We start from the raw sequence: 12,317 nt of genomic DNA, 5'->3' as shown, positions 1-12,317 counted from the left end.
ATAGAATAGAATAGAATAGAATAGAATAGAATAGAATAGAATAGAATTTTTTAAAAACTGAGAAATGCTGTCATTAGAACTCACATTGTTTACTGTAGGACCAAGGCTACATAACCCCATAGCATGCAGTATATTGGATGTTAGCAGTGCAGGCTTCCATGTGTAGTAATGACTGATCGTGTAATCTAAGACTAAATAACAATATGATAATAACATAGCACACGAAGGGGGAAGGAGAAAACGATCAGGTAATGGAGACAGCCTGACTCTCTTTTATAATTAAAAGCAGAATATATCTATAAGTAAATGTATATTTCAGACCGTTAAGTTGGCCTGGGGGTTCTCCGTCGGTGGAGTGCTCGCAGAGTGCTTGCCTCCAGGACCCAATAGGCTACACTGCGGTGCCCACCTGAGCTCTCAGCACTGAGAGGAGGACGCACCAGGGAACAGAAGCTCACACGCATCTTCAGCTGCATAGAGACTTTTAAGCCAGCCTGGGCTGTTTAAGACCTTGTCTCAAAAACAGCAACCTGATGAATCAACACATAGATCTGTGGTGTGCTAATACCCTTAGGAAGTGCAGAGAGGAGAATTGAGAGACCTGGGTTCAAGACCAGCCTGGGCTCCGTAGTGAAGGTGTCTCAAAATACAAAACCCCGTGGATGTGTTTATGAAAGAAAACTACCCCAAAGCACAGAAGTACACACATGGTCCTGTGACCATTACTTATTGCAGAACGCCAGTAGAGAGTACACAGAGAGGTAAATCAATTGTCCTATCTTGCTGTAGTTAAGAAAGTCAGCCTGTAAACCTCCCCAGCTAAGAGGGGGACACACGTACACTCAGAGAGAGAGAGAGAGAGAGAGAGAGAGACAGATACAAAGATACATTCCCAAAAGCAGGACACAAAATGTGTGAATATGAGTATATCAGATATATCCAAACTTTTTTTTAAACAAGGTCTCCCTACTCCTGGCTATCCTAGAACTCATTGTAGACCAGGCTGGCCTCAAACTCACAGATACGTACTTCCACATCCGACTTCCAAACTTTTATATTTAAATTACGTGTGTGTGTGTGTGTGTGTGTATGCGTATACATACATGCGTGTACACATGAGTGCCATGCACCAAGAGGTCAGAAGAGGGCACTAGACCCCTTGGAACTGTAATGCCAGGCAATTGTGAGCCTGCTGAGTAGGTGCGGGGAACTGGACCTGCGTCTGTCACAAGAGCAGAAAGGGCTCCGGCTGCTGAGGCGCCTCTCTGGCTCCCCTTTTGTTTGTTTCATGGGTAGGTTTTTCATTTGTTTTCTTTTGTTTTACAGAAAGACTTAGTAAAATAAACACTGTGGTTCCTGCCTCAGGATAATTGTTTTCTCTTTGATTTATTCCTTCCTTTAAATAAAAATTTGAGCCAACTAAGTATAAAGCCCTTGCTACTTGTAATTTTAAAGTTTTCATTCCTTCCCGCCCCTTTTCTTGCTTTTTCTTCTCTCATAACCCTAAAGATTAAACCCAGGTCCTTTAACGTTGTAGACAAGTGCCTAAAAGTATTTTTTTAGATAATTCTTGGAGCACAGACGAGATGAATATTGAATGTTTAGAAATTATAGATGAAACCTAGAAAGCAGAAATGTATTTCAAAGCACTGTGTAGAGTTTTGTTGCTTTAAATAGTATAATATAGAATAAGAATTTGAGTGCCTAGAAATGAATGGAATATTCTGTCATGAAATTGGAAAGTAAATGATCCAGCAAAAGGAGAGATACAGCTAAAAAGTAGATTAATCAAATAGAGAACAGGAACATGTTCTGTGAAAATGAAAACCATCAGTGTGACCTCATCTACCAACACACAAATATGGAAGAAATGAAGTAGAAATACAGAAACTAAAAAGCAGAAACAAATCGTGACATCACAGATGGCATGTCTATGCAAATCTGAGGTCTTAGAAAACAAAAATGGACTTTATTCTAGAAAAATAGTCATTGCCAAGTGTGGCCCCAGAAAACAACTTCTGTAGTTTTAATAGGGAAAACTTTGCCATTCTTCACCCTAAAAATATTAGGCATTAGAGATTTTCTTCTTTCTGAGAAGATTTTCCTGCACTAGGGATGGAACTAAGGGCTTGCACATTAGGTAAATTACCTGTTTTCTGAGCCACACCCCAGCCCCTCACTGGGGGATTCTAGGCAGGGGCTGTACCACTGAGCCACACCCCAGCCCATTACTGGGGGGGATTCAAGGCAGGGGCTCTACTCTTGATCTATAGCTACAGCTGCCCAAACTTTTAAATCTTTATTTATTTATGTATGTATGTATGTATGTATGTATGTGTGTGTGTGTGAGTGTTCCGTGTGCATATGTGGTGCACGCCAGAAGAGAGCATCAAATCCCATTACAGATGATTATGAGCCACCATGTGGTTTCTGGGAATTGAACCTGGGGAAGAATAGCCAGGGCTCCTAACCACTGAGCCATCTCTCCAGCCCCCACCCAAACTCTTAAAAGAAATACTCCAGTACTATTCAAACTATTCAAGAACACATTTGTGGAGCTGTCACAGTGCCAGTATCAAATGCAGTTGGTTTTCCTTGTCCTGCATAACATCTATACAGTGGCTGGGAATACAGAACTGGCCAACACTGAACCATTGTGCCTAGAGGGAACATGTTTATGCACAAGTATATATATATATATATATATATATATATATATATCTCAGAGATTACAAGCTGGAAACGTGAAACCCCCATCCTCATCCAGTGTATTTTAAAGGACTGAGTGATGTCACTGGTCTCCATGTCACAGCTGGAGTGGTAACCCTGTCCAGGCGACGTCCGAGCTGGCGTCCTTGCTGTACTGACCTCCTCCTGTCTTCATCCTTGTAAGAGAGCTTAAGAGGATGACTGACTCCATCTAGCACCTTGGACATCTTGACTTCTCCACAGCCCTGTGTTTGTGCACAAATGACTGGGTGCACGCTGGGCTCCCTGAGTGTTGGCTACGCGGCCTCTGCAGCACTGAGCTTGCAGGTGTGAGCTACACACGGCTGTGCCTTTGGCTTCCGTGACCAGTGCGGAGGCCTGGCACTCTGCAGTTGGCGGTTTCACCCTCACTCCTCTGGGGGCCGCTTCTGCCGTGTACCTTCGGGCTGCTGTCCCGCTTTAATGACCGGCAGTCCCTGTTCCTCCAGAAACGGTTCTCTCTGGAACCCTTTCCAATCAGGCTTGAGTGCATAGCCCTGCTTTGAAAAGGCGCCCGTGGAAATGACCAGTGATGCCAAGAGTGACCCAGTGGTAGTCACTCAGCCTTGCCTGTACTTGGTCTGGTGCCATTGTTGCTAGGTTCCGTTCTTTGGGAGTTGTGCCCAGCTGAGCACCAGGTTTCCGAAGGCTCCGTGGCTTACAATGTCTTTTTGAAGGAGACCCTGGATCTCTTCTGTCCACACTGATTTCTAAGGTTTACATGCTGGTAGCTCCCAGGTATTCGCCGAAATCCACATCTATGAATCAGCCTCTTAGTTGGCCGCTTTCTTCTGGTGTCCAGTGGGAATTTCAGATGCAGCGGACCAAAGCCCTGGCCTGCCCTGGCCTTGGGGTTTCCTATAGCTGTAACTCAAAACATCATGTCTGACTGGTAGGCGTACATGATAGCTTCGAAGCCGCTTGTTCATTCAGACCCTACATGAACTCCCTCAGCAAATCCTGCTCCTTAGCAGATACAATGCCCAGAAGGTGACTGTCTCAAGACTGTGCCTTTTTCTGCCTGTGTCACGACAGCAACCCCTTAACGCAAGCCCGGCTCGCTCCTTTATTTTTTAAAATGAGTATAAATGGTCGCTTTTATTACGAAATGTCAAACAAGCCTGTACGTGCACTTGCCTCCCATGACCCTCTGTTGTCTCTGTTCGCCTCCTCCTGCTTCTGCCTTCAGGAATGTGTCTCTCTTGAAAATCTAGACCCTGCACATGAGAGAAAACTTGAAGTATGTGGTCTGCTTTTCCCCCAGTCCTGTCTTGCTCCCTTCCTCTTCCCCACAGAGCTGTCCTTCAGCTCCCATGCCGCAGGTGTGTTTCTGTCTGGATCCCACCTGTGAGGGAAGGGGTATGCTGTTTATCTTTCTGCGCCTGGCTTACTTCACCCGGGGCTCCATTGGGATCACTCTGACCTTGGCAAGTTTTGTTGTTGTTGTTTGTTTGTTTGTTTTGTAAGCCTTTTAAAATATAAACTTAAGGGGCTGGAGAGGTACCTCGGTGGTTAAAAGTACCTAGTGCTCTTCCAGAGGACCTGATTTCCAGCGCCCTTGTCAGGTGGCTCACCACCATCTGTAACTCCAGCTCCTTGGGATCCAACGCCCTCTTCTGGACACTCTGGGCACCTGTACTTTGGTGGCATGTATTCATTCAGGTGCACAGATACACACATAAGTAAAAATCTTTAAATATATATGTATTGCATAAGTGTGTGTGTGTGTGTGTGTGTGTGTGTGTGTGTGTGTGTGTAGCCAAACATGGTGGTACATGTCTGTAATCCTAACACAAGGTAGAAGCACAAAGATCAGTTGAGTGCCAGCCAGCCTGGGCTACTGACACCCTGTCTCAAAATAAAAATGTTAATCACCCATGCTTTCCAAGCTTAATGAACTCCCAACTCCTGCACACTCCACCCTTACAAGCTCTCAGGTTCAGGCCTAGAGTGCCCTATGGGACCAGCAGAGGTGCCCTCTGTCACCTGCCTCCTGCCCCAATACCTGCTCTTCCTGTACCTCGTCTTCACTCAGGCTGCCGTACCCTCCCAGCTGTTCCTCCTTGTACTCGGGTGTGGCTTTATATGGCAGACCCTTCACCAGCATCACCGCTCTGCAGCTTCCTCCTCCTCCTCCTCCTCCTCCTCCTCCTCCTCCTCCTTCTCCTCCTCCTCCTCCTCCTCCTCCTCCTCATCATCATCATCATCATGAGACAGGGATAAACTCTATAGACCGTCTGGCCTGGAACTCACTATGTAAACCTGAAAGTCACAAAGATCCACATGCCTCAGCCTCCCAGATGCTGGAGTCGCCATACCCTGAACCAGTTCTTAGAAAAAGAAAGTTGCTCTTTAGAGTGATATTTTCTGTGTGTGAGTGTTTGGCCTCTGTGTGTGTGTGCACCTGGTGACAGTGGGAGTCAGAGGACGGGGCAGGTCCGCTGGAACTAGACATGCGTGTGAGCTGCCGCGTGCCTGCTCCTTTGTTCTCTGTGCACTGTTCCTCCTTGTTCTGGCTCTAGCAGCAGACTCTTAGACCTCTTCTGTTTCCACCTACAAAGCAAGGATGGCTCTTTTGGCTTCTTCCTAGTGTTTTCTTCTTAGGCTTCTGTTTCACTGGTGAGCCTTAGAGTTGAAGGTTTGCAAACTCCCTTCAAAGCAAGGTGTCTCTGGAATAAACAGGGTTAATCCACACGTGCCGGTGGCTCCTGGGCAGGGCCCGCTGGAAGCCCCAGCCGGGAGGGCCTGCAAGACTTAACCTTCTCCCCAACCCTGCTTGTCAGCTGTCACGTGTCACAGCTTTAATCAACTCTAGGGCAGGAATCCTTCCATCCTAACAGATGGATGGGAATTTAACCAGACAATAAACCATGTACGTGCCGTAAATATGTTTGCCAAGGGCATGGTTCCCAGTGCGGGACTCTCTGCACAGCTGTCTTCCCTTGAACTCCCCGTTTCTTGGTGAGATGATTTGTTAACTCGGAAACAGCGTTTCAGAAAGTTAACGGGTCGTTGCCTTCTCTGTTCCCAGCAGCCTAATTATCAGGGGGTGGGAGGGCATAGTTTTTATCAACAAAAGTTATCGATGTGAGGTTTTAAAAAATGAACCTGTGGTGTTTCTGAGTTGAGTGTCATTACTCTCAGAGGGCCTGACAACCTTTCAGGCTTTGCCAGCTGCTTGCTTGAATACCCTCGGGGGTGTAGATCATGAACTGTGTGTGAACACCCCTTTTGCCCCTCCCCCCCACTTAGTACTTAAATCGATATCCAAGCTACTACTGAAATGTTTTTAGGGATGCAGCTCTTCACAAATACACTTCGCAAGTCTAGAGAGATGGGTCAGAGGTCAGGAGCACCTGCTGCTCTTCCAGAGGACCGGAGTTTAGTTTCCAGCACCCACGTGGCAGCTCACAACTGCCTGGAGCTCTGGCTTCCAGAGCTCTCACACCCTCTGCTGGCCCTGCGGGTTGCAGGTGAGGTGTGCACACAAAGTAAAAGAAGAACACAGTCCGTCTGTCTTTCTGCTTTATGTCATCATCTTCAGTCTTTGTTCTTGCACCAAGTACTGCTCTCCCCTCAGGACGTGCAAATGCAAACGTGGAGGATTTGTCCACTCTGCATTCTGCAGAGGGTAACTTCCACCGATGTGGCTTTTCATTGGCGAGATCCACCGGAGTATAAATTGCTGTGGAACTGGGAAAGCGTCTGAGTGAAGCAGATGTTCTCCTAGCGTGGAGCAGATGTAACACTCGCAAGTGCCTGTCTAATAAAGGATAGCATTTGGTTCTCGACAGCTGCTGCCAAGATTACCAATTAATCATGTTTGAATGCGTGTTTTACTAATTAGATCCCCCTTTGGTTTTTACTGTTCTGGAGATGGTGAAGAGGGGGAAGGGCACAGAAGCTCTCCGGTTTTTACACTTTAAACAACCCCTCATCTTCATAAGATTTTTTTCCCTTAGTGCCCTATAGGAAATGAAGCCCAAAGGTGTGAGCGACCGAGCTGGCTGCCCGACTGGGACTCTAGGTTTGGAGTTAGGGTGCCCCGTTGACTGTGAGCCCTGAGGCAGCTGGAGGAAAGAGGAGTGTAATTGCACTTAATGGGTTTATTCGCATTTGGTTTTTTGCATGAACAAAAGCTAGTATTTGCTCAGCTAACATCAGTAGGCCATCTCCATGGTTATCTGACTGGGAGTTTGAATGGTGCCAAAGCACAGGGGACCAGTTTGGTTATATATTATCGAGAGCAGTAAATCATGTGTTCACAAGAATTAAAGATGGCTAGGTTAGCGTAAAGATTGCCCTTCTCTGCTGCGAAGACAAACCACCACCATGGAAGCTGAGAAGGGGCACGGACTCCATAGTCCCTTCCACGAAGCCGAGGTTGCTTCGGTAGTGGAGCTTCCTACTGTCTGGGGTTTTCGTTTTGCTTTGCTTTCACACTTCCGTGCACAGGCCAGGCTAGTCTGTACTTCCGGGGTACCTCTGCAGCACTGTTGGCTGTTGTTTTGTTTTCGAGACAGGGTGTCTCTGTGTAGCCCTGGCTGTCCTGGAGCTCTCTCTGTAGACCAGGCTGGCCTCAAACTCAGAGATCCTGTGCTGGGATTAATTGCACGTGCCACCATGCCCAGCACCTCTAGCCCTTTTAAAACTTTTATTTTGAGATGAAGGCTCACCATGTAGCCCAGGCTGGACTTCCAACTTATGATTCTCCTGTCTCCACCTCCTGGGTACCTGAGGCAACATGCCTAGCAGACTCCTCCTCTTCTACTTTCTCCCTTTCTCCTCCTCTCCCTCACACCCTTCTCCCTCATCTCTCCTCCTCCTCTTGCTCCCTCCTTCACTCCCTTCCTCTTTATTCCTCCTCCTGCTCTCTTCCCTCCTCTTCTTTAATGCCTAACTTCCCCAAGAAATGCTTATTTTTTACGAAAGGAAGTTCAGTATATAAGGTCTGTTCTCACATGGCCTTGGAGGAGTAAACATTACCAGCCAATAGTTTCCTGAAATCAATAGTTGGATTTTTTTTTTTTTGCATTCTTACAAAATTTCTTTTCAGTTGCGCTTGTGTATGCATGCGTGTTTATAAGCATGTTTATATGTGCGTGTTTATATGTGCATGCATGTGTGTGCGTGCATTCAAGCGTGTTGCCAGGGCACATGTGCAGAGGTCAGAGGATGGAGCTCAGCTTGTCGGGCCTGGCAGCACACAGCTGTGTCTGCTGAGACCACTCACTGGTGTTTTTGAAGGATAAAAAATATTTAAGGGGTGGAGAAATACATTAATTTCCAGGTCTGGAGATAAATAGCCCAAGTGGTTCTTCTTTTAATAAAAATATATGGGGCTGGAGAGATGGCTTGGCCATTAAGAGCACTGTCTGCTCTTCCAGAAAACGGGTACAATTCCCAGCACCCACATGGCCCCTCACAGCTGTCTGTAAGTCTAGGATCTGACACCCTCACACAGACATACATGCAGGCAAAAATACAAATGCATATAAAAATAAATTATCAAAAGGGTTTACAAAAATGAAACAAATATATTTTTAAATTTTATGTGTATGACCGTGTGCCTCATGTTAGTAAGTACATCATGTGCATGCGGTACCCACAGAAGCCAGAAGGAGGCATCAGATCACCTATAACTGTAGTTAACAGGTTGTGAGCTGCCGTGTAGGTGCTGGGAATTGAAACCATGTCCTCTGTAAGAGCAGCCAGGGCTCTTAACCACTGAGTCATCTCTTTAGCCCATAAATATCTATTACTCCTTGAAAAAACAAAACAAAACAAAACAAAAAAAAACCCAAAAAACACAGCAGGTAGAGAAGAGCAAAGATGTACTGAAATGAAGATTTTAATCAGCTTAGCAGCCAGTGTGAGAGCTTGTGCCCTCTCCCGGCTACCTGAGGTTTGGGGAATGTATGTCTATGTGGTGACGTGCACCATACCACTTTTCCCACAGGGTGATGTCAGCTCCAGGACCTGGCTTGTGGAACACTGGAGTAAAGGAGTCTGTAATGGCATAGAGTGTAGCTTTTTAAATCATTCATACTTTTAAAAAACGTGTATGGGGTCTCTTCACTGCTGAGCCATCTCTCCAGCCCCAGTGCTCTGAGAACTAATGTCACTTGGATCTCGTTGTGATTTTTGCATCTCTTTGTACTTGTAATTTGAATGAAACTGGAGCTTTGAAATACCCCAAAGTGGGGGGAACAAGTTCTGTCAGGTTTTAAAAGTGGATTCTTATGGAAACACACCTGTGAAAGTAGAGAGTAATGATCCAGCCCATTGCCCGTATCCTCAGCCTTCTTTTGGTCATTTTGAGGCAGGGTCTCTCCTTGTAGTCTCCAGGCCAGCCCTGAGCTCATGGTACTCCTGTCTTAGCCTCCTACCGCTGGGATTGCAGACACTTCCCTCAAGCCTCACTATGTCAGGATTGCTGGTCTTTGCAGAGTATCTTTTCTCTCCTACGGTCTGTAGTTCTGCATCTTGTTTCTATAGTAACAGTGGGCGTTTCAACAAAACTAGGGCAAGTAAACCCAGTAGTTCTCACTTTGTTTCAGGAAGTAGAGCGAGAAATCTCATTCAGGACGGAATGTGGACTGTACTATTCTTACTACAAGCAGATGCTGCAGGCTCCGACCCTCCGACAAGGTAACCAGAGCGGCTGCTTGGCTGGGTGCTGCTGCCTCCTCTGCCGGGTTTCAGTCAAGCTCCCTCCCACCTTTGCACTGACACACTGTTATTTATTTGTGTGTGTGTGTGTGTGTGTGTGTGTGTTTGTGTCTGTTTATTTGTTTATTTTGTTTTGAGACAGAGTCTCTCTACATAGTTCTAGCTGTCCTGGAACTCACCGTGTAGACCAGAGTGGCCTGGATTAGAAGATTAGAAATCCACCTGCCTCTGCCTCCTGAGAGCTGGGATGAAGGCGTGTGCCACCACAACTGGCTCATAATTGTAAATGTATGAATGTCTTGCCTGCATATATGTCTGGGTACCATGTGTGTTCCTGGTGCCTGTGGAGCTCAAAAAGTGTTAGAGGTAGTTGTGTGCTGCTGTATCAGTGCTGGGGATCGAACCTGGATCCTCCGGAAGAGCAGCCAGTGCTCTTAACCACTGAGCCACCTCTCTATCCCCCATAGCTCCTGGTTTGACCAGACTGTAATCCCATTCAAGGAACCTGTCTTCTGGATTTTCTGAGAAGGGACCAGAGGCGAAGGAGGCGGGGGGGCCCCAAGAAGCCTAAGCAGTGGCATCCCCACAGCTGCCAGTACCTTCCACACGGTCACCATGGTTACACCTGAGATGCACTGAGCGCTCTCTTACCAGCGCCGCTTCTGGGTCGTGTTGGCCTTCTCTTCTGGAGAGTTTATCTTAACAATTTTAATTCAATCCCCAACTCTGCCTTCATCATACTGGCTACTTCTGAGGAAAAAAAAAAAAAAAATTTTTTTTTTTTTTTTTTTTTTTTTTTTTTCAGCATCAAAGCCACAAATTCTGGTTTGGCAAGAGTCAGTCAGGGTCCCTGAGCCATCTGTGGGCGTGCCATCGAGTGAATTTGTTTCTGTAACTCCCAGCGTGTGTGCTCCTGCCGCACAGCAGAAACAACTCTGAGGTCGCTGACGGGCTGATACAGGGCAGGCAGTCATATGACGAGTAGTTTTGAGGAAGGTACTTTCCAAAAGCTCTTTGACAAATTCCCTATGTGTGTATAATGCGGTTTTGGTCATTTTCATCTTCTCCCACCACTCCCTGCCTCTGTTAAACCTTGTTTAATTTTTTAGTTTGTTTTTAACAGGTTTTCCACCTTCTTCCGTGGCTCTTTTGGTTTTGTCTCATTTTGTCTGTGACCCACTGAGTTTAGTCACGGTTGCCAGCATAACTGTTTTGAGTGGTGTTCACTGGAGCACTGGCAGCTTAACAGTGGTTATACCATTGCATAAAATCAATCCCCCTGCCCCAGCCAGCATTACTGCCAAGAACTTCTCAGGAGACATGGGGAAGGGCATTCTAATTGCTAATGGTCATTGCTGACTTTTTGAGAAGCCTCCAGTGGCTGCCTCAGTTCATACTCTCACCAGCAGAGGATGAAGGTTCCCCCTTCCCTGAATCCTCTCCAGCCTTTGTTATCATTTGTTTGCCATTCTGACCAGCATGAAATGAGATCTCCAAGTCATTTTAATTTGCATTTCCCTGATGGTTAGTAATGTCAAATAGTTTGAAAAGATGCATCATCCATTCACGTTCCTCCCTTTGAGAACTGTTCAACAGTTCATTAGACCATTTACTGACTAGCAGTTTTAGTTTTCCAGTGTTCAGTTTTTGCAGTTTCTTTTTTATGATTTATCTTATTTTTGCTATGTAGCCTTAGCTTTCTTTTTTGTAATGTTTATTTATCTTTATGTATATGAGTGCTCTATCTGCTTGTACATATCCATGTCAGAAGAGGCAATCAAATAACATTGTAGATGGTTTTGAGCCCCCATGTGGTTGCCGGGAAGTGAACTCACGACCTCTGGAAGAATAGACGGCACTCTTAACCTCTGAGCCATCTCTCCAGCCCTTTGCAGTTTCTTACACATTCTAGATATTAAGCCCCTGTTGGAGGTGGAGCTGACAAAGATTTTTCTCCTGTTCTATAGGCTTCTGTGTCCACTCAGTAATTGTTACCTTTGCTGTGCAGAAGCTTTTTAATTTGATGCCCTCAATCGCATTTGTCAGTTTGAGGGGGCCCATGCTGCTGGGGTTCTATTCAGAAGTTCTTAACTGTACCTATATTGTGGTGGGTTTTCTTCTAGCAGGTGGGAGCATTTTAGGTGAGGTTGATTGGTTGGTTGGTTTTTTTGAGACCGGGTTTCTCTGTGTAGCCTTACCTGTCCCAGACCACTTTGTAAGCCAGGCTGGCCTCGAACTCCCAGATATCCACCTGCCTCTGCCTCCCAAGTGCTGGGATTGAAGGTGTGTGCTACCATACCCAGCCACCCTTCCTTTCTCTAACGTGTGTTTCTGGTGCTTTTGCCAAATATTAGGTTGCCATTGAGGCGTGGACTTATTACTGGGTCCTCTGTTCTTTTCCGTTTTCTGCACGTGTGGCTTTTGTCTCGTTGCCATGATGTCTTTGTCACTATGGCTCTATCATTTACTTTGAGGTCAGTTCTTTTGATACACTCCCAGCAAAATACCAGAGTCTATGAATCATGTTCAATGAATGGAGAAGTACAATTGTAATTTTTTCACTCTTGATTCTTTTTTCGAACATCCTTAGGTTTTCATGGCTTAATCTATGACAATAAAACTGAATCCATGAGGACTATTAACCTCCTTCAACGAATGAATATTTACCAAGAAGTCTTTCTCAGTGTGTTATATAGAGTCCTCCCCATACAGGTATGTAGCGTTCTCCAGCGGTGAGTTCTTACGGTCCGGTGAAGGTGCACCCTGCCATTCAGAGTGAAGGTTCCCTCCTGGTCTTCTGGTTTCGGTGGTTTGGTGGAGAATCATCCCTGTAGGCACTGAGGACTTTGGGGTGTGTGTGTGTGTGTGTGTGTGTGTGTGTGTGTGTGTGTGTGTGT

At 46.0% G+C, this 12,317-nt stretch overlaps 1 protein-coding gene across 1 annotated transcript in view; it reads left to right on the top strand.

Annotated features, from left to right (window-relative positions):
* The window catches only part of Dpy19l3 (dpy-19 like C-mannosyltransferase 3), a 70,071-nt gene that overhangs the window by 14,814 nt on the left and 42,940 nt on the right, over window positions 1-12,317 (top strand). The window contains exons 4-5 of the mRNA XM_055594935.1: window positions 9,309-9,399; window positions 12,011-12,132. Coding sequence (XP_055450910.1) covers window positions 9,309-9,399; window positions 12,011-12,132 — 213 coding nt within the window. The remainder of the gene's footprint in view (window positions 1-9,308; window positions 9,400-12,010; window positions 12,133-12,317) is intronic.

Source organism: Psammomys obesus, unplaced genomic scaffold (assembly GCF_907164565.1).
Source record: "Psammomys obesus unplaced genomic scaffold, mPsaObe1.curated_primary_1811, whole genome shotgun sequence".
NCBI lineage: Eukaryota > Metazoa > Chordata > Mammalia > Rodentia > Muridae > Psammomys > Psammomys obesus.
The sequence above is the reverse complement of the archived record's forward strand: the minus strand, read 5'-3'. Positions and strand labels throughout refer to the sequence as shown.